Genomic DNA, 26,246 nt, shown 5'->3' with positions numbered 1-26,246 from the left:
AAATGCCAGCAGTGTCATTAGTTTGTAGCTACACATTCAACTTTTCCACCTCAGTTGATTAAAATTTCCACAACTTCACTCCTCCTCTGCCAGGTTCCCATCCCGGTGACCCCTGACCTGGACCCTCTGAGCATGCTGACGGACGACGCGGACATCGCGGCGTGGCAGAACGAGGGCCTGCCCGCCGACCACATGTCCACCGAGAACGCCACCATCCTCACGTCCTGCCAGCGCTGGCCGCTCATGGTGGACCCGCAGCTGCAGGGCGTCAAGTGGATCAAGAACAAGTACGGCGAGAGCCTGCGCGTGATCCGCATCGGACAGAGAGGGTGAGACGCATCGCAAGGTCACCGACAGTCATTTTATGTCTTTTTATTTTAATACTTTTGTCTTGTGTCCTTTGACAGGTACTTGGATGCCATTGAGAGAGCTCTGTCCTCAGGCGACGTGGTTCTGATTGAGAACCTGGAGGAGACGCTGGATCCAGTTCTGGGACCTCTGCTGGGCAGAGAGACCATTAAGAAGGGCAGGTAAGACCCAAAAACCCCGTCCAGACTTGAGTGCAGTGCTAAAAGCAGCTTATGAAAAACATAAACACTGATTCCCCCCACACACACACACACAGGTACATAAAGATCGGAGACAAGGAGTGCGAGTACAACCCCAGCTTCCGCCTCATCCTGCACTCCAAGCTCGCCAACCCTCACTACCAGCCGGAGCTGCAGGCCCAGTGCACGCTGATAAACTTCACTGTGACCAGAGACGGCCTGGAGGAGCAGCTGTTGGCCGCCGTGGTGAGCATGGAGAGACCTGACCTGGAGGAGCTGAAGGTGAGCAAATAAGACACTGAAAACACTCAAAACTTACCACTTCATAAAATCTAATATATGGCTGCTGAAGTCTAAAATAGCCTGAGTGAGAGCACATTATTCTGACTGGAAACTGCATTTTATAAACCACAAGCCACACGACACCAGGTTTTTAGGTCACATACATACAGGTGTTACTGTTCTCCTGCTGCCTAACTTTAAGTTTGTGACACTGATGTAAATCTAAAAGATTTCAAACACAGAATTCACAAGAGCTTGTGTTTCTCTGTGAGCTGAAATCGCCACATTTCACTATGGGCAGTGAGCTGATTACCAAGCAACAAAAACACTTGATTTTCCACTTATAAAATGCTGTCTAACAGCAAAATCAAGCATCAAACATGTTGTTAAGATATCACAGACTTTCACACGCAGCTCTGATGTGCTCTGACTGGGAGTGAACATCCGTGTCTCAGGCAGGTTCACGGAATCTCCTGCAATCACACTTGACACAAAAAAAGAAAGAAAGAGAAAAGAAAAAGACCTGAACACTCGCTTGAATGAGGTCTCGTCTCACTGCGATGTGTCTCAGCGATGCAACAGCACAACCTGAGAATCTGTCGCACCCTTCAGCTGCGATTAGAGAACAAACATTCAAGGCCGCGCTCGCTCGGCTTCCTCTCGCCCGCTCCTCGCTTTGTAATTAAAGGAAACATCCTGAGGAGTCACCGACTGCTGCTGCTGCTGCTGCTGCTGCTGCTGCTGCTGCTGCTGCTGCTGCTGCTGCTGCTGCTGCTGCTGCTGCTGCTGCTGCTGCTCGTCATTATCCGTCTACCTGGAAAACACCGTCGGTCTTTAAACATCACACGCGCGACGCGGTCGCTTTGATTGCAGACCAATCAGCTGGCACCTTTGATTAATAACAAACTCATTGGGAGTTGAGATAATTACAGGGTTTAGTTTTTACCAAACTCTCTGGGAGAGTTTGAGAGTTTGTGCAGAGAGTTCCCGTCTTCTGTGGAATTATGAGGGGATTTAAAGCAAAGGGAGCATTTGTGTGTATGCAGCTGCAGAGCAGGGGTGGGCGGAGACGAGAAGTGTCTATGAGCTGTAGAATTCACTGTGGCCACTTCTTTGTTTTTGGAGTCGTCTAACCTCGCATGGTCACTGTCGCTGTTTCCCGCAAATCACTTCCTGTGTGCAGCGTGCAGCTATAACACAAACAATACTGAAAAAACACAAAGAGACTCATGTGTCTGATAGTTTTAGTTTGTCAGAGCCTGTTTTCAGAAGTGTAGTAATTATTTAATCATCAAAAAATCAACAAAAGTTTAGCTTTAAATGCAATTATATTACATATTTTCACGTTAATTTTGAGTTTCTTGTTGAAGAGATTGCAATAGAATTCAGTTTTAATGATTTCTCTTTCATGTGGAGCAAAGAAACCCGGAAAATATTCACATTTAAGAAACTGAAAAAAATCCACTTAAACCTAATGAGCGATAATCAAAATAGTTCAGGCTTGTTTTCCACATCACTCTCTTCTCATTTATCTTCTGGGAGATGTTGCGAGTTCAACACCCCCACCCTCCCCAAATTAGAGACACCTGCACATGGCTGCAGCTGCAGTGATATCACTGAGACAATTTAATGTAAATGCTGGGATCAATCTTCTGTCACCGGCGCCGACTTCACACTCTGTTCATTGTTGCCGCCGCCGCCACCGCGTGAGCTTTGATTTAATAAGTTTGACGCTGCCTCTCGCAGGAGCGTTGACACGCTGTGACCGTAATTATTTCTTCTTCTTCCTCTTCAGCGGTGCAGATTTGTGCTTAAATTTAAGTACTAATAATGACTTGTAAAGATAAGGGGGACATATTAAAGGGGAAATGTTCACTCCCAGTTTTTAAAAAAGGCAAATTATCATGAGCAAGTTATTTATCCGTAAACCCTAATAGAAAATGATTTAAAACTTTTAAACATATACACGTAAATCGTGTGAGAAAATTTGCTTTTGGGGGCCCCAGAAAAATCCCACATGACCCATCTGTGAGGGAGGTTATAAAGTAGTCTAAACCACTCCTGACGTTATGTAATAACCATGAAAGCTTCTAAATGCTGCACGTAACATGCTGTAAATGTGTTTCTCGGGATTTATGAACTCTGTATTTTCCAATTTCTCTGACAAAAAGACAGATCAAAGTATTTATGTTTGAAAGACACGGAAGAATCAACCACACGTGCAATTATCCAGTCATCCTGAGTCAAAGAAAGAAAAGTCATTAACTGTGAAGCACTAACACTTTGACAGAGAGTCACCGTCGTCACCCTGGGTCCTGTTCCTGTGACACGGCTCCATTTATCACCGAGCTGCAGGAGTTCAGTAATTGTGTCTTGATAAAATCCTGGAGGGAGTTATCATTATTTTCATTTTCTCATTATTATTATTGAATGTTTTTAGCGCTCTGCCAGACTCGTTTTGTCTTCAAAAATCAAAGGGAGAGGCAAATACGAGGCACTCGACGACCCTTTACCTTGTTATTTCTCTTCATTTAAACGACCGCCTTTGTTTTCATCCGAACCCATGAACCATGAACCCTCGACTGTTGTTTTCTCTCTTTGATCAACACCGGCTGTCACCGGCGGTCAGAGTTAATGACCGGCTGCTGCAGCGTCCTCCACGTCTCTACTTCTTCTGAAGGAGGAGTAATGAGCAGCAGATCGTCACCATATCATACATCCACACAAGCCTTGGTCCTCGCCGTGAATGTAAATGTTTTGCAATCAAGCAGGAGCTCCGGCGGCTCCTTTAATGACGTCCACGATCTGCTCCTTTCATGTCAGACGTTTGTGGAAAATCGAATGGAGCGGCGGTCGCTGCTGTACCGCAGCAATTAGACGCTCACATGGTTCACTTTAAACGTGACGAAAATCACGTCAGATCACAGGATCCTACCATCACAACGCTGTTTTCTGGAGAACCCCGACTTTCTGATTTTAGTCTTCAAATTCCGACTCTGACTTTTGAGTTCTGACTTTAATCTCGGAATTCTAACTTTGATCTCAGAATTCGGAACTTTCTTACTTTAAAATTCTGACTTTAATCTCAAAATTCCGACTTAATTCTCAGAATCACACAAACCACACAGATTCCAATAAACTTTTACTATTATAGTAACACTAAAAGAGTGAAATAGTGTTAAAACTATTTTATTGTTAAAGTGACACCAAAAGAGTTCAGTTTTGCATTAATCCAGAGTTTATTTTAGTAGTTTGTCCATTTTTATATTAAGTCCATGTTCAGGCCGCTGTAGGCAAGAGTTTTATTCAAACCTGTCGACTTTAATGCACGGACAAATTTGCATTTTTAAAAGAGGAGGAAGAGAGAGCGAAAGTAATTTTACATCTAACGTCTCCTCAGCTCAGTGCGATGGAGGAGAAGTGAAATGTGATTTAATGAAGCTTGTTTAATTAGCATTTCACTGAGATCGAAGGGTGTGAGGGGGAAGAGAAAAAACAAGATCTGGTTCTCGCTTATCATTTTAATTAACAGTGTGAGTTGAAGGTGCGTGGCCGCGGGCGCCGCTGCGTTCACCCTCCGATCAAACACACGCAGCCCCACAAAGAGTGAAGCGCTGAATGGCTTTTTGTTGTCGGGTAAACAGCCGCGGGGATTGATAACAATCAGCAGACTGATAGCGGGGACGCGCGCACAAATTGGCTGCACCTGTTTGTATTGGTGGAGCGACTCAGCGGAATCATCATCTTTTAATGAGTTTATCCTCGACGTCAAAGTCGTGAGATGGCGACCGGGTGAGAGAGAGCGAGAGAGAGCGAGGAAGAAAAAGACACAGTGAGGAGTTTAAAATGTCAAGTTGCACCTTTTTACCATAATAACTACCCACAATCCCTCTGTGTGTGCTTTCTGTGAGTTTGTTCAAGCACACATTTTACCCCCCGACCTCCCAAAGCACCTTAAAGGGATAGTTGTGGGAAACATAACTAACATGGTTTGTTATTAGGGCCCCGAGCCACGGTTGACAGGGGCCGAAACCTATTGTTATCCTCCTTGAGGGGGTTAACACTTGAAACTTTGCACAGAGGTCAGGTCTGGCGAAAATGCGACGTTGGCATAGTTCCAGGACCCAATGCGTTTGCTCAAGGGCTCTATAGCGCCTCCCCAGGTGAAAACAGAGGCACCAGACAGGTGCTAATCACAAACAAACAGCAAAACTGTAGGGGGAGCTCCGTCACTGGAGAAGTGACCAGACTTGCAAAGTTTCGCTTTAAATCCACTTAACAAAAGACTCCTCCAATAAATTCTACAATGTCTTTATCTTGCAGAAGGTTTGAGAACTCTCTTTTCCTCCCTGCACCAAAGTCCATAGAGAAAAGAGCGATTTTACATCACAGCACACAGGAGTTGTTGATCCACCGCCGCATCTGTCAGCAACTTTTGTATGTGTTACTTTGTGATTCCACGTTCCTAAAACACCTTGTCTGGATTTAACTGGATTTGCACACAACGTACCAAACACTAGCAGCAGAGGAGCTGCTGTGACTCCTCTGAGCCAAAAAAAACACTGATTTTCTCTATGGACTTTGGTGTGGGAGAGTGAGCAGTTTTCAAAACTTCAGTTTTGAGTCAGAAAAAGTTGTGAAACAGCAAGATACATTTAAAGCTTTTAAATGAGACCAAGCCTGACTGTGCTTAGCCTCCGAGGCTAACTGGGCGCTAACCTGCGGAGCTAATGTAGCTAAAATGGGCTGCTCACATTAGCTGTAGGTTATTAACATTTAAATTGTGGCTATGGTTAAAGTTAGGGTTATGTGATAAGGCTTTCCTTAGACCAGGGGTGTTCAAAGACCAGGTTGGGACCCGCACATGGGTCACTGGAGCCCCCCCCCCCCCCCAAACAAATTATCAGAATTTACTGAAGTTTTGTGTGCAAACGTTGTAAAGAACACATTAAATTTAGCTTTATTTAAATCAAAATAGCCACACAAACCCCTGTATGTGTGTGTTGTTGCCTTTTTTTTTGCATAAACACTGACCTCGTCAGGACCTCTAGTCCTCATGGAGACCAAAACTTGGTCCTAAATGAGACAGATCCTCATTTCATTTCTAGGAACTGATTAAAGTGTAGGACCAAGATTTAAGCTAAAGTTAGGGTTCGTTATTAACTAACTGGTTATGTGAAAAGGATTTCTTTAGACCAGGGGTGTTCAAAGACTGGGTCGGGACCCACAGATGGGTCACTGGAGACAACATCATTTTACGTTATTTATGTGTAAATGTGTAGATAGTGATTCATAATCGTTCAGCCACCGTACCCTGCATTGTCCCTTTAACAGAGCGGTCTCCATCACACACTCCGTCATCATTTCGCCTGATTGAATGATAGATGTGATCTCAATTTTATTCCAATTAGAGGCTTCTGCTGACGGGTTAATTGTTTGTTTTTCCCCCAGCGAGGGTAATTACGAGTACAATATGCCAGAGGACGGCTAATCGTTAAAAAGTGACTCATTACCGGATCCTGTCTGGGAATATTTCAGTGTGGATGGCGTTCCCACTCGTCCTCAGTTACATAGAAGGTCACAATTGAGTCACGAGAGCAAAATATCCACCTCTCAAATGAATTCTCTACTTTCTCCTCTTCCTATGTCTTTTCCTTTTTACCTCTCCAGTTTTGTCAGAGGAGAACTTTTTAATCTACAAAGTCAAACGTGAAGGACTTAACAAGGGAGACGCTCAATTAGTCGTAACAATGGTGTAAAATAGCTCTCGTCGCGGCAGCAGGAAACACGGTCATAAAGAGAGCAATCAAGCGGCGTGATCTCTTCGACTGTTTGCTCTTCCCCGGCGTGATCTGAGTTAACCGTGTGTCTTTTGTCGTGGGAACATTATCCCACGGAGACGAGGAACACATCTACCCACCGGCAACCTTTCTGGCAACCTGATTAAACGGCAGTGCCGGAGAGTTATTACCACGCAGCCTGTTAGGGATCGCCAAAAAAGGAGTACCCTCGGGTATTATCGGTCGCCGCCAAAAACTGGAGCAGGCAAATCTCACAACACAGCCCGCCCCCCTCCCTCCTCCTCCTCCTTCTCCCGGAATTACAACAATTCAAAGGTCGGGGAGTTCTTTCATTAAAGGAGACTTCAATAAAACAAAGTCATTACGGAGCCAGAAGACGAGACTTTAATTAAAGACAAAGCGTTCGCAAGAACAACAAAGAGAAAGTGACCGTTGCCCCGTTGACTTTGTTCTTCCCAAATGCCCTTTGAAAAAAGTCAAGCTTTCTCACAGACACTTGTGCTTTTTTTATTTTATTTATTTATTTATTTTCCAGTGAGAACAAAGACACACACACACACACACAAATAAAACTGTTTGAGTTTAGGCTTCATTAGACGTCACGGTGAACTCATCCACACGGTGAGGTGTGAGTAAACATGTGGTGCCTGCGTTAAACCCATGATGTCATGTCTAAAATGTGTTTGTTGCCTCTTTAGGACCTTTTTCTGGCATAAACACTGACCTTGTCAGGACCAGTAGTCATCATGGAGACTAAAACCTGGTCCTTATAAGGAGGAACTTGATTTCTGAGGAACTACTTAAGTTTATCTACAATACTTTAATGTCAGGCTGTCGAAGAATAGAAGTCAATGAAGTGTCCTAAGAATAAAAGCTGCTCAGACCTGAGTGTGTGTGTGTGTAGTTTCACCATCAAAGCTCCTTTTCTTCTCGTTTGAATCGACTCATCACGTCAGAGTTCGGGTCGCTCGGCTGAGGTTTGATGTCGGGAACCTGACAGCAGCTGCTTAATCCAGCCCAGAGCGTTTTCCTGTATGAGTCCAGTTAGCCGATGCAAAGCATATTGATTAGCTTTGCCTTTGAGATGCCCTTCAGTGTTCACGGCGTCATATTGACCCAACACCTTGAAGGTCTCCCACTGCCTCAGATTATGAAAAGGCCAGAGAAGATCCTGACGACAAGCGTTAAAGACCAAACAAGATCAAGATGAGCAGAGGCAATCCAGATCAAGGTCACACCAAGACCCTTAAGGAACAAGTAGAGAGCAAGACAGGGACAGACCAAACGGTCATGACCAAGACAAGACTGAGACCCTAGTTGGACAGAGTCAATCGCAAGACCCAGGTAAAGCAAGACTGAATAAAGACCAATTCTAGACTTTACAGTGACCAAGACAAGACCAAGACTTTTAGGGACCAAGTCAAGAGCAAGACCAGGGTAGGGCAAGTGTGAGTCATGACCAAGACCAGACCGTAGAAAGACCTAGACCAACAAGAGTTTTAGCAACTGAGACAGTCTTCTCGCAAGATCTCGGCAGAGCATGACCAGAGTCAAGACCAAAACCTGAGTTTACAGTGTCTAAGACAAGACCAAGACTAAGGCAGGACAAGAACAGGTCATGACTAAGACCAGAGTGTACCAAGATCAAGACCAAGACCAAGAGGTCTTCATTACTAACTTACAGTGCTTAGAAATTCTGTTGTTTTCTGTCTTGTCTCTCAGTCCGACCTGACGAAGCAGCAGAACAGCTTCAAGATCACCCTGAAAACGCTGGAGGACAACCTGCTCTCACGCTTGTCCTCTGCTTCTGGAAACTTCCTGGGTGACACGGAACTGGTGGAAAACCTGGAGACAACGAAGCGCACGGCCGCCGAGATCGAAGAGAAGGTCCCCTTTTCTTATAACCTCTACTTTTTCATCTTACAAAGTGGTTTACTGTATCTAATAACGAGGAAACCAAGTCCAGAGGCGGTGCTGAAGTCCACTTCTCTTTAAATTATATTCTGAGATTAATATGGAATTATTTATCAATACCTCCTGATTTAGCCTTAAATGTGGAGATTTGCTTTACAAAAACCCACTGACTTGATACCAGCCTACACTGGTTCTACAGTACGTCGCTCATATTCTCAGTACATCCTCTCTTTTATTTTCTTGTATTTACTTGACTTGTAATTTAATGCGATGCCACATTTTCCTTCTCTCTGAATTGACTCGTCTCATGTCAGCTCAGCTTATAATCTCTGCAGGAGATTTACTGCAGTCTCTGATATTTCACAGTACTTTCTGAAGCCTGCTTAGGGCCCACGTGACCTCCAGGAGGGGCCCTCTAGTGCATTTAATTATCTTATTGTTTTATTTAGCTGTTATTCTGTTGTTTGTGCATGATGACAACAGTGAGTTTTTTTAATATTTTACTTAGTTTTCACACAAAGTTACAGTTCCATCTCTTCATTTATTATTCATGTTGTTTATTTTGTTCAATGCAGTCTTTTGTGCATTTGTCAATTAACGAGGTGCTGTTTTACTAAATTATTGGACTTTCATTGTAGTGTTATTCTTTTATTTAATGTTAATATAATATAATTTATGATACTTTCTTTTCTGGTACGGCCTTTAATTGTTGTTGCGCTTTCGCACAATTTTTCATCAATTTAAATTTAAGTTAGCGCTGCAACAAACGATTATTCTCTTAAACAATTAATCTGTCGATTATAGTGACCAAGTCACCAGAGCAAGACACGGTCAGGACCAAGACCAGGCCAAGACTAGACCAGGGGAGGGCAAGTGTGAGTCATGACCAAGACTTAACTGTGGAGAGACCAAGACTTTTAGGGACCAGATTGTACCAAGATCAAGGCCAGACCACGATTTGATTTTCAAGGCTCAGTCAAGAGCAAGACCAGGGCAGGGCAAGGCAGTCAAGAGCGGGACCCAAGTGTAATGAGACCAAAACAAGACCAAGACTTGGACTGAGACACAGTCAATAGCAAGATCTAAGCTGGACATGACAGTCGAGACCAAAACCTGAGTTTACAGTGTCCAAGACGAGACCGAAACCGTTTTTTCTTGATACTCGAGTACTTAAATGTAAAATGTCAGAAAATGTTGATCATTGTTTCTCAAACCTGGAAATGATGACATTCTTCAATTTATTAATGATTTCTTTGTTACATGGAGCAAAGAAACTGGAAAATATTGACTTTTAAGAAGCTGAAAAATCTAAGAAACTATTTTTTTTATTTTGTCACTTTTCAGTCAGCTGACACCATTTTTGGCCATTTTGAAATTAATATGAAAAGCTGCACAAACCCACTCTTCTATGATCGCTCAGGGCCTCATGTTCCCGATCAGAAACAGATTTGTCATGTTCTGACTGATGAATCCTCCGTCTGTATGACAGTATATATGTGTGTGTGTGTGTGTGTGTCTGATGTCCCACCTCCTCTTCCTCAGGTGAAGGAAGCCAAGGTGACGGAGGCCAAAATCAACGAGGCTCGCGAACACTACCGACCGGCGGCGGCGCGCGCTTCCTTATTGTACTTCATAATGAACGACCTCAATAAAATCCACCCCATGTACCAGTTCTCTCTGAAGGTAGGCCGTCCGTCTGTTGACCTGACAGACGTGTTTCCTCTCCTGTTCCTCCCCTCCTTCCTCCCCTCTCTGCTCGCTGTGTTATGCTCTTTGTCGTGCTCTTATTGTGTTTGCGGCTCCCTAATGTGGTTATGTAGAGGATAATGTCTCTCATATTGTCAGCTGGCGAGAGAGTGCCGAGAAGGCAGTGGCGGCGGCGGTGGAGGCGGCGGGCCTGAGATATGGTTTGCAATCACTCGCGACTCCGCAGGACGCCGATCCGTCCTCCAGTTATTTCCCAGCGTAATCGAATGAAAACACATTCAGAGTTTACACACCTCTGACCCTGTGAATGAAATAAGAAAATTGTTTGTGCGTGTGTGTGTGTGTGTGTGTGTGCTGCACACACCAGGTTAGAGCAGCGTGAGACTTATTCTATTTCCTTTAGTGATGTTTCACCAACATTTGTCGGAAGAATAACCGTTATTCAACCTTTGTGGCTGCACTGCTCGATAAGTTGACGAAATGAATTACAACTATAATGTGAATGTGAAGTCAAAACATGAAATAAAAATGAACAATAAGCTCAATAAGTCACGTTACTCTGGTGCTTTTCACTTTCCAAAAACATGTAGACAATGTAAGAAACTCCAGACGGTGATAACTAACCCTAACCCTCTTAGATTTGATTAAAAGTCTCCTTAAATATCCTTAAAGATGAGATTTCACCCTTAAATTTCCTGTGTGCAACATGTAGGTCAATGTGTTTTTATTTGGCAATATATAATCTTGTGGAGAATAAAGGTGTAATTTGAACATCCCACAGTGTCACACGATTTAGATATCAAATGTCTTTTTTAATTGATAAAAAAAAACAGCTATTAAATCCTCAACACAATCCACTTATGGATGAATTAGATTAGATGGTTTATTTATACGTCGTTGTGTTGTGACAGTGTCTCGCGTATCTTGTGTCCTCAGGCGTTCAGCGTCGTCTTCCAGAAGGCGGTGTCCAAGGCCGAGCCAGACGAGGCTCTGAAGCAGCGGGTGTCCAACCTAATTGACAGCATCACGTCCTCGGTCTTCCAGTACACCACCAGAGGCCTGTTCGAGTGTGACAAGCTCACGTACATCGCTCAGCTCGCCTTCCAGGTAAAACAAAAACAAGGACCGCGGTATCATCTCCTGCGTGGTTTGTTCCAGAACAAGCTGGCAGTCGAGTCCTGCTCTGATGTTCCTGCAGATCAGAGCACCTGTCTGGATCTAATCAAGTGGAAAGGAAATGGATTCTGTCTGTGTGTGCGTGTGCTGCAAAGCAACAACACCTTCAAACACATCCATGTTTTCTTTGTGTCTCCAGATTCTCCTCATGAATAAAGAAATAAACCCCGAAGAGCTGGACTTCCTTCTGAGATACCCTGTCCTACCAGGTGTGACATCACCTGTGGACTTCCTCTCACATCACTCTTGGGGAGGAATCAAGGTACAGCTGTGATCAAGTAATTCTGTCCCAATCCTTTAGATATATTTTGAGTTTTCATACCCGTACCAAATGTTTGGTTTGATAAAACAGAATTTTCCACCTTGGGTTTCTTTGTTAGTAATACAATTGCTATTACTATTTTTTTAAATGACTTACAGTGAGTTGATTATGGTTCGTTTTCATTCATGTTGTGAAAATCTCCCAGTTTGGTGTAAGAGGCAGGAATGAAATATCAAAGAAATGTTACTTTAGCACTTGTTTTTTGCTGTAGTTGTTGCTCGTGATGTAATCTCAGTGTTTGGCAGCGTAATTGAAGTCCATTCTCTCGGTTTCACCACCCCCTTCAGTCCAGTCTGACAGTGTGTGTGATTCTCCGCGATGCCCCCGCCCTCGGGCTTCATTTTATCCGCGGTACAACTCTCTGAACCCACGGTTCCTCTTAAGACGGTGACACAAAATTCTGTGAGGTTCCCTCGCCTGTCAGATCAGTTTAGCAGCAATCCAAACCCTGGCAGTAGCTGCGGTTTCCTCTTTTTGCCTCGATCTCGTGTGCTCATGAATTTTTCAATCGGTGCTGCCCCCGGAATGTTAACTTAACCCAAATCCCTCCAAGGATTTTCTTTTTTCCTCTAACTGCTCTCAACCCTCGCCCGCCGATGTTTAAAGCGCCTGCTAATCAAATTGTGTCACTCGATTTTCTTATTGGAGTTGGTAACATAATCATCTGGAAAGCTTTAAAAGGATGGATAAGATCCACTGATTGCTCTGGCTTTTCTTGACGATATTAGCGGGAGTGGAAATCCCACGAGGCTCTGCGTGTGTTCTCCTCTCACCGCGGGGCCGAGAGGTTGCCCGACTGTCTGTGGTCATTAAACAAACTGAACTGAAGTGTTGAGGGTGGACTGTAAATTAAGATGGACGACGCTGCTCCACCTCCTCTTACTGTTAAAAAAAAAAAAGCTAGAATATCTGGAATGCTGCAGCTCAAGAAGGTTTTGCCTTTAAGTTTGAGTTGAGCTGTCATAACATAACAGGGATTCCCAAACACTGGGTTGGGACCCACAGATGGGTCGTGGGAGATTTAATTTGGGTCCCCCCAAACAAATTTTTGCTGAATTTTCCCAAAACTTTTAGTTACGATTTATGTGTATGTGTGTTTCTAATTTACCAAGTATCTCTAGTGTTACAGATCGAGTAATCGATGGTCCATAAAATGTCAGAAAACATTAAACATTTATCAGTGTTTGTCAAACCCAGAAATGATGATGTTCTCGAATGTATTCTTTTTGTCCACAAACCAAAATGATTCTCTTTTAATGATTTCTTTATCTGAGCAAAGAAACCAGAACATATTCACATTTAAGAAGCTAAAACAATCAGAAATCTTGTTTTAATCATGAAAAAGGCTTCAAACCGATGATCGATTATCAAAATAGTTTGAGATTAATTTAGTAATCGATTATCAATTGATTAATTGAGTAATTGTTTCAGCTCAGTCTGTGGTGGTGCCTCCTTCTTTCCCTACCACCAGGGGGCAGGCTCTTTACTTTAAACTACTCGTCTTCACTGCAATAAGTAGCTTTAAGTCTTTATTATAATATACTTGGGGAGAACATGCTAACTCCAACTCTGGTTGGATCAGGTTGCAAACTCAGGTCTTTTTGGTTGTAAGTCAACAGTGCTAGCCACATCTCCGCCGTAAGGCCTATCTCTGTGATGATTTAGCACATACATGCATTAATTAGAAGTGATGCTAACAGCGTCTTAAGTAGCTACACATTCGACCATAACAAGTTGTTACATCTTAGTCTAGTTTTGCCTGCTGTTCCGTTAGCATCAGCAGAAATGTTAGCCTAGCTAAAGTTCTGCCCCACATGTAGTATGTTCAAAAGTTTCATGGTGAAGCTCATGTTGCTTGTTGCTAGTTGCTAGTGTTAGCCCCGTTTAGTCACAACTACTTTTTTAATGAGCAACGTTTTTATTAGATTTAGCCAAGTTGCCTGCCAAGTAAACAACGTTAAAAGTAATCAGTGCCGACTTTGTCATAATTAGGAAACATTCAGAATTTTGACATTTGGGAAGTATTCCTAGCATTGTTCTACTCCTGAAGTGAAGTTTGAAAACAACAAAATGATTGGAAGTTTGTCCAGATGTTTATTGATACTTTGGTACTGACCTGTGAGGAACTGCTACCAATTAGTACCAGAAGAGCTGAAATCATGGATATTTTTAATTCCATAGAGTCTTGTACGTCTTTGCTGCAGACAGTCGGCAGGGAGTGAACCTGCTCGAGGCTGCTCTGCGTGACGCTCCTCAGCTGAGAGATAAGGTGTCTGTCAGCTGCAGCCGCACAATAAACCCCCACTGCTTCTGCAAACGGATGCACATTCAGTCCTAAACCCCCGCAATATGAGAGGGATGGTGTTTACTCAGCGTTTCCATTTGAATAAATATTATTTATGTGAGTGTGTGGCTCCTGTCCGGTGTTTTAACATGTCCAAAAAGACACCAGTTCTTTCTGCTGCATATTGCAACATTTTTCAGAAGCAGAATTTATAAAAGATCCTGAGTCGTTTTTTCTTCCCTTAACCACCAGGCGCTGTCATCCATGGAAGAGTTTAGAAACCTGGACAAAGACATCGAAGGTTCGGCCAAACTGTGGAAGAAATTTGTGGAGTGTGGGTGTCCGGAGAGAGAGAAATTCCCCCAGGAGTGGAAGAACAAGACCTCGCTGCAGAAGCTGTGCATGATGAGGGCCCTGAGACCCGACCGCATGACGTACGCCATCAGGTGAGAGGTGGAAGCGTTGGCCTGACATTTTGCTCTGCGATCTGTGAACAAGGGCGCTGACCTCTGCCGGTGAAAGGTCACGGGTTAAACTCTTTAACCTTTGGCTTGAAAATCCGAGCTGACAGGGCACCTGAGCTCGCTGCTGCTGCTGCTGCTGCTGCTGCTGCTGCTGCTGCTGCTGCTGCTGCTGCTGCTGCTGCTGTTTGTCCCTGCAAAGCTACGGCGTAATTGCAGCTATTTTTGTGCCTCAGACAATCAGTGAGACTCATTAATACAAGATGGGTAAGAAAAAAAGGTGTTTAAATTCTTCTTCCTGCAACAACACAATTATATGAAACTTGACACGTTCAAAGTGGTCTTAAATGACTTTGATACTTTGTTCTGTATATTTTAATTCAATTCAATTTTCAATTCAATTTTATTTGTAAAGCGCCAAATCATAACATACATGATCTCAGGTCTCTGTACATAGACAACATCAAGGAGAGCAGAGAACCCCAACAGTTCACACAATGAGCAAACACTAGGCATCAGTGGAGAGAAAAAACTCCTCTTAACAGAAGAAGAAATCTCTGACAGAACCAGACTCACACATGTGCAGCATCTGCCTCGACCGGTTGGGGTGAAAGGAAAATGGGGGACAGAGGAGAGGTGGGGGACAGAAAGGGGGGAGAGAAAGGACAAGAGGGAGATGAGGTAGAGACAGAAGAGAGAGAGAGACCAGGAGCAGATACACAACAACTGTATCAGGTTACAAGTTTATACAGTCAATGATATCGACTTTTAATTATAGCACAATAATAATGGTGATGATATGTATGATATGGATAGCCTCGAAAACTGGATCTGGATCCTGCAACCTGCAAGATGAGGATACAGAGAGAGAGAGAGAGAGGGAAGGAAGGAAGGAAGGAAGGACACAAACTAGGGAGAGAAAGAGACAAGGTTAATGACATATAAAAAGTCATATTCATACCCTGAGTGTGAGAGAGTGAATGTGCGTGCACCACAGGAAAAATCCCCCAGCAGTCTAGTTCTATAGCAGTAGAACTAAGAGATGGTCCAGGTTTCCCTGAACCAGCTCTAACTATAAGCTTTATCAAAAAGGAAAGTTTGAAGTCGAACTTTAAATACAGAGAGAGGCTCCGCCTCCCGAACTGTCATTGGAAGCTGGTTCCACAGGAGAGGAGGAGCCTGGTAACTGAAGCCTCCGCCTCCCATTCTGCTCTTACAGACTCTGGGAACCACAAGTAAACCTGTATTTTGTGACCTAAGTGGTCTGTTAGGGTGATAAGTTAAGACTAGGTCTTTCAGGTATGAAGGGGCGTGACCATTAAGTGCTTTGTACGTGAGGAGGAGGATTTTAAATTGAGTCTAAACTGTGGGTGGAGCCAGTGTAGAGAAGCTAACACTGGAGTTATATGGTCTCTCTTTCTAGTTCCTGTCAGAACTCGTGCTGCAGCCTTTTGAATGAACTGAAGGGTTCTAACAGACTTGTTGGAACATCCTGATAATAAGGAGTTACAGTAATCTAATCTACATGTAACAAAAGCATGAACTAGTTTTTCGGCGTCCTGTAAGGACAGAATGTTTCTAATTTTCTTAATGTTCCGCAGGTGGAAGAAGGCTGTTCTAGAAATTAGTTTTATGTGTGAATCAAATGACATTTCCTGGTCAAAAGTAACTCCAAGGTTCCTCACAGTGGAACTGGAAGCCATGGTGATGTCATCTAAAGTGACAATGTGATCAGAAGTGCATTTTAATTATTTAATGCGGTTTTCTACATGTTTGAATAGTGTTCTAACCGTTTCCCGTCTATAACCTGTAGCCAGGATTTTGATCTCTTATTAAAAATAATAACAAAACAAGAGACTAGAAACATAGTGATGCTAGCTAGCATGTGGGTAACTTTTTCCAGAACAATTTAGCATTGTAGTGTTTATACAGCTAAATTATCACAACCACTTTTTTGCCCTAACCCTAACAGAGTATATATATATACTGTATATAGGCAGTAGTGATGCGAGCTAGCATTAGGTTGAACTTTTATATATTCTGTACAGCACTTTGGTCCACTGTGGATTGTTTAAAGTGCTTAAATATTAAAGATGGATTGGATTGGTTAACATTGGTGCTAAATGTAGGGAAAAAAAGAGAGGAAAATAATCGGATCTGGGAACGTTTTCCAGGACTTTTTACTTACTTACAATGTCATAAATGTGACATGACCTTTAATTCTCCTGTAAAAACAATCCAGTTTGAATGTAGCATGTTTGTTTTTTCACATAGGCAATAGTGACGCTAGCTAGCATTTGAATATATGAATATTTACTTTATTAATTTGGCTAACGTTAGCGCTTCATGGTAGGAAAAATAAGAAAATAATCAAAGCTGGAAACTTTTTCCAGAACAATTTAGCATTGTAGTGTTCATACAACTTAATCATTAGAGATTTTTGACACTTCCGATGTCATGAATGTGACATGACAGTTTGCTGTTGTTTTTCATCTTCATCATTTTTATATAATTTATATTAGCTTTACATTTTCAACAAAGGAAAAATGTATGATGTCTCTCAAAAGATTTAAATTAAAAGAAAAACTTTGAGTTAATATTCCCTGACAAGAAGCTGTCAGTCAACTTCAGGCGCCTTCTTTAAGACTCTTTAAGTTGTCCAGCGTGTTGGTTTAAGATAATAAAACTGCGTGGAGGAGAACTGAGTCATATTCTTTTCCCCTCCCCTCCACAGAGACTTTGTAGAGGAGAAGCTGGGAAGCAAGTACGTGATTGGCAGATCCCTGGACTTCGCCGTCTCCTTTGAAGAGTCCGGTCCTGCTACGCCCATGTTCTTCATCCTCTCTCCCGGAGTTGACCCTTTGAAGGATGTGGAGAAACACGGTAAAGCCTCTCATGTGCTTGTTTTTATCCTGGAAAACGTACGTTTCGGGGGGGGGGGTACATGTTTTTGGTAGGAGAAGCCCGTTGAAGTTCAGTGCGGGGGCAAACCGGCGTCTTTGATTATCGTTTGGCATCAGGTAGAGGAGAAGACTCGGCCGTGATATCAGGCCATCACTGCCAAACAGAGCACGACAGGCTCAAGGCAGATTGAAGAGATTACACTAAAGGTCACAAATATATGAGACAGCACTGCTGGTGTATTAGGGGGCAGTGGGAAGTAAATGTCATCGGTTTTTAGAGTTACTTTACCATCCTTTGTGAATAATACGGATGTCAGGAGAGGACGTGGTTTGATTTTTTTCCATTTTATTTTTTAAAACAAAAATATGCCAAAAGTCAAAGCTTTTTGTGCTGACCTGGAACGAGACACCGACACTGAAGCTGATGCCAAATAAAATCAGCATGTGTGTATTTGCAGTCGGCTGCATGAAATATTCAGAGTGTGGGGATTTCATCCTTTTTTAAAGAGCATTTATTTTTTACAGCATTTGTAATATCTCATTTTAGATCATCATCATCACCATATCTGAAGAAAACATCTCAAGGGAACACTTTCAAATTTAAATAAAATATCGATCGATGTCTGAGGGGGAAAAAAAACAACTGATAGTAACCATGGCAACGGCCGATTTGGGGCGACACATCGACCAAACTCAAAACCACCTCCTGCTTCTGAAATCACCGGTGTGGAAATAGTGTCCGTTACCCATGAGTTTTGTGAGAAACTATGGTGCGTAACCCAAAGCACAGGAAGTCACCACATGCGTCATAAGGACGTAGACGTACCTACAAAAACAACTCTTCTGTCCTCATTTGGAGCAAAAACATCCTCAAAATGCAACTAAACTAAAGTGGTATCTAGTTTGTAGTAGACCTTATTCAGTGGTGAATGTGCTGCTGGATTTAAACATTTAATGAACATACTGGAACCACGCTACGGAATGCCAAGCAGGTCACAACTTATGTTATTGTTTATTGTTTATTGTTATTTGGACAGCCAAAGTTTTTCATAAATCAACCATCTCTTCCTCACATATGTCGAACGAGTCGCTTGACAGATTTTAAAATTGGTATGTGACTTACTAACGTTACTAGGGTGTGCGATGATCTTAACCCTTCTGTTCGCCCACAGGATTTGGCATGCGTATTTCTCATTACCGTAACTCTTAGACTGTTTGCAATGTCTAAAAAAATTCAAAAACCCTGGACTGGCAATCTGTCCAGGGTTTGACCTTCATGTAGGGGATGAAGCGCTAGAAGACAGGTGGCTGGATACTGGAAAGCAGAGAAATAGAGCTGTAATTACGCATACACTTATCATTGCGGTTGAGCCTCAGGACTTCCACGCAACAACCGCCCAATCACAGACGAGATTCGCCACCTTCTCAACACCGTCATTTCTAAAAAGTTCCAAGTTGTCTTGGAAAAAAGGGGCAAAACTCACTCATTGAACATTTTTTGACAATTCTACAGCCTTAAAATCGAAATAAATCCAGACGGCCTCAATATCATGATGGTCATAAGAGGGTAAACTTGTGTCAGCACATTCTGTCCTTAAATTTGAGGGAATTTGTCCTGCAAACGTCCTTGGAATTTGATGTCAACTAATGTGTGGGGAAGCAGCAGCAGCAGCAGCAGCAGCAGCAGTAGTAGTAGTAGTAGCAGGAGCAGCAGGTGGTTAAATCAGGCATCCACAGACTTTTCATCCCCTGCACTGAAATGTGCCGTCGCCTCTAAATGTGATAAAAGGGTGTTTCTCCTGCCGGAGCTGCCCGCAAGCAGCGTGATTATCGATTATCTCACGGCCTCATTCTTAACGCATCAAAGCCGAGAGTAACCACCGGCGGCTGCGGGCGGGGAGAGAACGTGTGGATGATGAGTCGCAGCAGCAGCAGCAGCAGCAGCAGCCGCAGTTTGAGCCAAAAACAGGTGCTTTTTTCCCATTACAGCTCCGACTATTGGCTTTTCTCATTGGTATTAGGCTTCAATTAGATTTTCATTAGATAGATGATCTGATTTTGTTTGCTCTGCAGGCGACTGATATCCCAGAGTCACACCTTCACTATCCGCCTGCTTTCAGTAATGAACCAGATGAGTAATTATACAGTTTGAATGAAATCGCCAGGCCATCGCTGACACGTACGTCGATTTCCGAGAATCAGATATCGGCCTTATCTCCACACAGCTTGTGCGTTTTTATTTAAAAACAAGGTGATACATTTTTTTTTGTTTTATGTGACACATGTAGGTGATCGCAATCAACGCTCAGAACACCGTGATATCAAACGCTCCACGAAAAGGTTTAATTCCTGGGGTTTTTAATGTTCCTTTATTTATTTATATATATATATATATATATATATATATATATATATATATATATATATATATATATATATATATATATATATATATATATATATGTATATATATATATATATATACATATGTATGTATGTGTATAATGGAGCTTTTTTACAACTAGCAAGATATTGGGTAAATTTAGCTAAATGAAAAAGTCGATAGCTAATGCATTTCTTTTGCTCTCTACATAAACTGTGGGCAGCTCAAACCTGATTGGTCAACCTCAAAATTGTGTCCTAAAAGTCCTAAGAAATATTTAATGCTATATTATGCTAGCACTGCTAGCTTGGCCATGTTACTCCAATGTTTGTCCAAGTTATGACAAATATTAATTTAAAGATAATGTCTTGCGTCCCCCTCACACTTACATGTGTTTTCTTTCAGGAAAGAAGCTGGGCTTCACGTTCGACAACAAGAACTTCCACAATGTTTCTCTGGGTCAAGGTCAGGAGGTCGTCGCCGAGCAGGCCCTCACTTTGGCAGCAGAGAACGGCCACTGGGTCATTTTACAGGTACAGCACACACCCGCACACATAATGCACTGTGTGTAGTGTATAAACCATGAAAGCTACCCTCCCAAAAATGTTTTTAATAAAGTCTGAGATCCAGGAACTGAAGCCAGAGTCGGTGCGAGAGAACGTATGTCAGTGTGATAAGATCCCGCTAGACAGAAACCGTCTTTGACAAAACACATTTTAGCATTAGTACTAGTTGGCAGGTGCTTATTTAATAACCGTGTGTGCCACAATAAACACACACACGTGTAAAATGCGAGATACACAAATGGGGGAAACTTCCTGGTGTGCGGAATCACCACCATTGGACTGACACTGACGTGTCTCTGTGGACACAGAATGTTTAAATTGTGGTTCCATAGCTAATATAAAGGAGGTAGGGTTCATTGATTATACTGCTGTCAGCCACCAGGAGGTGATACATATGTGGCATTCATGTTTTTGACATGTTTAATGTTATTAATCTCATATATTGTACTGTATTCAATCTGATGCACAGGAAACTGGTAAATTCACCGTGAACTAAAAACACTAGTGGTTCCCAAAGCCTGGGTTGCGATCCACAAATAGGTCATTGGAGGTGTTCTTTGGGGTCTCCCCAAACAAATTGGCCGAATTTTTACCAACGTTTTAATTCATATTTATCTGGTCCCCATATAGAAAGTTTAGGAAACACTGCCTCATACTGTATGTATAAATGTATTAAAGTAAAGATCTTATTATGATTCATGGTATTTGAGCAAAAAAGACTTTAATATGATCATTGCTCACTAGAATGTTCTATATGTTAAACTCTGCCTTCTTCCACAGAATCATGAAGAATTGTTTTGCATTCAAAGAAAATGTCATATTATAAACAAACAGTGATATCTATAACACGGAACTCATTCATGTTGAGGATTTCCTCTGTTTGGGTGAGGTTTCCATTATCTGTGTGTGTGTGTGTGTGTGGTGAATGAGTCCGCTTGTATTATCATATTTGCGTTTCCACTCCACAGAATTAAATTTTCTGTGGTGATGGCAGCTTTATACAGTACACACTATCTACAGCCACCGTGTCTGTTCCTCTCTTATCTGGAGGTCAAGGCTGGTGCCTTTTTTTTTTTGCATTTTAAGTGGGAAACATTGATGGAATTTCAATGGGTAAAGTATTGACGGATATGAGCCGCAGAACCCCGGCCACTGCAAGACCAAACCTTTTTCTTTTTAATCCGTGCAGGCTGCATACATAGACAAGCACTTGTTTAATTACCTTTGCATGAGAATCCGGATCGATGGGCTTTAAAAAGGCCTCGTCCCCCTGGCAACAAACCTCCCACTCGCTCTGTCATCAGCTGTCCGTTTGTCTGCCTGCTGCGAGCCACCCCCGTGGCACTGGCAGGGGGAGGGGGAGGAAACCAAAGTGGAGAGAGGGAGGGAGGCGTCATATTCTCACCTCTTATGTTTGTATCTGCGGCTAAGACGCTCCATTATATCACCCTCTCCTAACCCATCTACCTCCACCACATACAGTTACTTATCATTTTCCTGCGACATAACCTAACCTCCCATCAATCCTCGCCGTCCACCTTCACTGTCTCGCCGGCCAGGTTTCGGCTCCCATCAGCGGAGGGCCGGGTCAATGTGCCGGTTCCCTCTCGCAGACGGGTAATTATACCACAGAAAAGAGCAGCTCCTCGCTCAGATGAGTCTGCCAGACAGAGATGCGGAAACTCTGAAAGCAGCCCGTTGGGATGGAGAATGGAGAAGGCAATCAATCGGACAGATTGGAGCTGAATATCACACACACAGAGGCCGGGCATTGGGAATCCAGTGGCCAGTTTCTCCGCATATTTACTGCTAAAGCCGCCTCATTTGCAGAAAGAATGCGACAGAATGTGTTCTGTCGTGACGTGGAAATGAAGCTCTGAACAGCGTGAGCTCTTTTCTTTGCTTTGAGGGAGCGGATTGTGGTGCCTCAAAGTTCCAGGTTTTTCTCTTTTTTCCCCTCAAAGTCAGATTTTTTTTCATGAATATCTTTACATATTGCACTACATTTGCTGTAGGTCATGTTTCTAATATAATATATTTATTAGTTGTATATATAACCTGTTAAGAGACTAGTTTTTCAGGCAAGATTGAGCAGAACAATCAAGCTTTTTGTTCTTTTTTTTTTTGTCGATGTTTGTGAGAAAAAACAAAGGAGGTTTTTCTTCTTTTAGCCCTGGATGGGGGAAGAGGACACTAAAGTCATTCATTTTCATTTTCCGGTGAAGCTACAGCCACTGCAGCTGCTAGCTGTTAGCTACCATGACCAGACACTATACCTGCTAGCTGTTAGCTACTTTACCCAGACACTATGGCATTGATATTTAACGTCAGCAGCTATTGTAGGTGTTAGCTACTGTACCCAAATAGTCTGTCATTGATATTTGACATCAGCAGCTACTGTAGCTGCTAGCTGTTAGCTTCTGTAGCCAGCTACCGAGCCAGATACTTTGGCATTGATGTTTTTGACATTAGCAGCTACCGTAGCAACACTATAGCATCAACATTTGATGTTAGCAGCTACTGTAGCCAGACGTCATTAGCTGCTACAGTAGATGCTAGCACCTTTGTGTGATAAAACTCATTTTAAGCATCCAGGGCCATTAGACAAGGATTTTTCTTGGATTTTTTCTTTTATTTACTTCCTCCTTTCCCTTCTCACAAACATTGATTTACCAAGTCTTCCTCACTTACTTGTACCAGTGAACAAACAACGTGAACAATTCTCGTGACACAACTCATTAAAAATGGCTGCTGAAAAAGTATAATACAACTAGTTAGTTCTGAGAAAATCTTGTGCTGAATCTTTCCTATGGTTCTGTGAATATAAAGTGAACCACTGTCATTTTGTTGAGTGCTTCATCTTCACTACACTTTTGTAATGACGAGCCAGATGCCTCATTTGTTCGTCGTGTGAAACTTGAATGATTCATTCGTTCATCTTCATTCTGAAATCGTGTTCCGAGAGAAGGACAAGAATCATTAACGATGACCCTTTTTAACCTACAGAGATGACGGGAGCGCTTCGCTTCAGCTGTGGCACTTTGAACAAGTTTTTTAACTTTAAGAAGGATCATAAATAATGTGGTCTATTAAAGATTTTGCTATAGTGAGAAACTATAGTATAGATTTGTGTGTTTCAATGTCAGTTTTCTTTATCTCTACTGTCAGAGCAGCTGAGAACAGCATGGGTTCTCCCAGACTTCCTGGACATTGTTGTAGACAGTAATGCTAACAGAAAGACACAGAAAAGTTGTTTTCAGTTTACTTCCAGTACTTACCTCTTGTGGCAGCTCAGGATGAGTAACCCGTACTTTGGAGCCTCAATATTCCAGTGGAAAGCTGGGAAGATTCTGCCTCTGGCCGACCTTTACGGTGCAGACTCATCAGCCAAAGATGCCGAATATTGGCACAACACTTAAGCTCTCGGCAAACGGGCAGCACACAAGGCAAGAATCGCAAACCCGGTGACTACCCGGCCTCAAGTGCACCAGACGTAGGAGCTTAATTTGATTCTTTACTTTTATTTGTATTTGTTGCACACACATTGCTCTCATATGATATTCACACACTGTAAAGCAGTTTAACAGTGTTAAAATAACTGTATTTGTTGTGAAGTTAACACAAATTCCCATTAAATCTTGTCCTAATCAGAGTTTGTGTTACTTACACTTAAAGTCTAACTTACGTGCTGCGAAACTCCCTGTGCAGAAGAAGAATTGAGTGATAACACCATCTCTTTAAAGTTCATGTTGCCCACACCTTCAATTTCACGGCCGCTCCCGGGGATTAGCGTCCGGCGCCCATAATTCACGGAACAAGGTGGATTAATCTTTATATATATTTAAATATAGAGTCCGTTGTGCTCTCGGCACCTGTGGAGTCTGACAGTGTGTGAAATTCTCCTTGTGTTGAATGCAACATTGTGCTTGTACCGTTAGGTCGCGCGTGATAGCGCAGCATCACAGACCTCGCCGGCGGCTCCGGCTCCTAATGGGATTTAGATTCAACATTTATATTATTATTATGTAAATAGGTGACTCTTTGATGTAGCATCAGCGGCAAGAAAACGGTTAAGGGAACAAAAAAAGAAAGTTTCACCTGGAAGTTAATTAAAAAGCCATAAAGTAGTGGCTTCTCCTCTGTCTTGTTTGTTTCTCTCTCTCTGTCTCTCTCCCTGCAGCCAGAGGATGAATGGTTTCATTACAGTGACAAGCTCGAAGGCAGCCTCTGCCTTTTATTGCCAAAGTATTTACATGCCAAGAGGAAGCCACGCTGTACTGGGGCTTGATGAAAAAGCACTTGAATTTAGACTTTTAATTTGTATACTATTCATTATTCTCCAAAGGCATCGGGAGGCAAAACCAAACTAGCTTATCCCACCCCGTCTCAGCTCCTCCTGGATTTCCCCCACTCTTCTTTTCATGTCCCGTCGTTTTGGAGAGAGCGCGCTTACTTCAGCCATCAAGAAGGAAGATTAAATATGGAGAGCAAAGGGAAATGAGAAAGCAAAGAGGCTTATGAATTAATGACTGGAGTTATTAGTGGTGTAATTAAATTTCCTCGTGGTGGGGGTGGAGATGTGGGAGTCTCTGACTCCTTATCGCTCGGCCGGTTGTCCTGCGAGTGTCGGGGACAGTTGAGATGGAAAATTGAGCGCAGCCGTGCCTGTGTGATGGTACACGTGGGCTCCGCCCGCCCGCCCGCCCGCCCGCCCTCGCCGCGCTTACACGTGAAAGTGCAGAAGAGTCAGTTTGAAAAGAACGGAGAACGTAATGTCAGCGACCTGGAGATGTTCTTCTCTCTCCCTCTCTCCGAGTGCTGTGTACCGTTTAATTTGGTGCCACATCATAGTCACAGTGAGTCGAGGAGAATATGCAGCATTTTAATTGCTCCCCCCGTCTCCTTTTTTTTGCTGGTTGTCATTGCAAAAAATAAATGAAACAGGCAATTCCAGCGTCAGGCACCGAATGAAGCTATTACAGTTTATCCATTAAAGCCCAGATTCTCACAGATATCCAACAGAAAAGGAAAACATTAAGCTTTTCTAAACTCACAAATTGGTTTCCATTAGTTCCTGAACAAAAACAATAATGATCTTCACCTCCTTCACCTGCTGCTCCCTCCGCTGTAGAACATCCACCTGGTGGCGCGCTGGCTAGGCACCTTGGAGAAGCTCCTGGAGCAGAACGCCGAGGGGAGCCACGAGAACTTCCGGGTGTTCGTCAGCGCCGAGCCGTCCTCCACGCCCGAGGGCCACATCATCCCGCAGGGGATCCTGGAGAACTCCATCAAGATCACCAACGAGCCGCCCACCGGCATGCACGCCAACCTGCACAAGGCCCTGGACAACTTCAACCAGGTAACACACAATCCACTAAATACTCTTCAGGGGCCATACGTTCAGATTGAGGGCCACACAGTTGGTGTAGTGGTTAGCACGACCTGGATTCGCGGCCCAGTCAGATAAAGACATCCAGATTTGGGGATTAGGTAAATTAGACGCTCTAAATTGACCGTAGGTGTGAGAGTGGATGGTTGTTTGTTTCTGTGTGTCCCTGTGATGGACTGGAGATCTGTCCCATGACCCTCATGTGGAGGATAAAGCGGTAGAAGACGGATGGACATTCAGATGTTTGAGATGTTTTTATGCAATACTCAGTTTTGGTATCCCACCACTACTCTTCTTCTGTTGGTGTCACAGAGGAGGATACTCAAGGGTATCACTGTGTCGACCCTTAAAGGGACAACCCAAAACCCCCAAATGATGATCCCAAAACCCCCAAATTTCTCCAAAATGCTTCACTAAGCATAAACAAAAATATTGAGGGCTTTTTATTTCTTCTTTATCAGAACAGAAGTTTGGTTCTGCCCGAAAAATTATGTTTTTGAAAGATCTGTT

General features: G+C 43.0%; 1 protein-coding gene across 3 annotated transcripts in view; it reads left to right on the top strand.

The window, feature by feature from the left end:
- Positions 1–26,246, top strand: part of dnah9 (dynein, axonemal, heavy chain 9) — a 134,494-nt gene that overhangs the window by 90,777 nt on the left and 17,471 nt on the right. For 2 of the 3 annotated variants that reach the window (XM_058621034.1, XM_058621035.1), the window contains 11 exons: positions 94–329; positions 408–530; positions 626–830; positions 8,354–8,518; positions 10,088–10,228; positions 11,189–11,359; positions 11,568–11,690; positions 14,287–14,480; positions 17,230–17,378; positions 20,187–20,314; positions 25,479–25,706. In XM_058621034.1, coding sequence (XP_058477017.1) covers positions 94–329; positions 408–530; positions 626–830; positions 8,354–8,518; positions 10,088–10,228; positions 11,189–11,359; positions 11,568–11,690; positions 14,287–14,480; positions 17,230–17,378; positions 20,187–20,314; positions 25,479–25,706 — 1,863 coding nt within the window. Of the gene's footprint in view, positions 1–93; positions 330–407; positions 531–625; positions 831–7,507; positions 7,976–8,353; positions 8,519–10,087; positions 10,229–11,188; positions 11,360–11,567; positions 11,691–14,286; positions 14,481–17,229; positions 17,379–20,186; positions 20,315–25,478; positions 25,707–26,246 lie in introns of those variants that run through there. The other variant, XM_058621037.1, reaches the window with a different exon arrangement.

Source organism: Solea solea, chromosome 21, assembly GCF_958295425.1.
Source record: "Solea solea chromosome 21, fSolSol10.1, whole genome shotgun sequence".
NCBI classification, from domain to species: domain Eukaryota; kingdom Metazoa; phylum Chordata; class Actinopteri; order Pleuronectiformes; family Soleidae; genus Solea; species Solea solea.
This window is presented reverse-complemented; position numbering and strand designations above follow the sequence as displayed.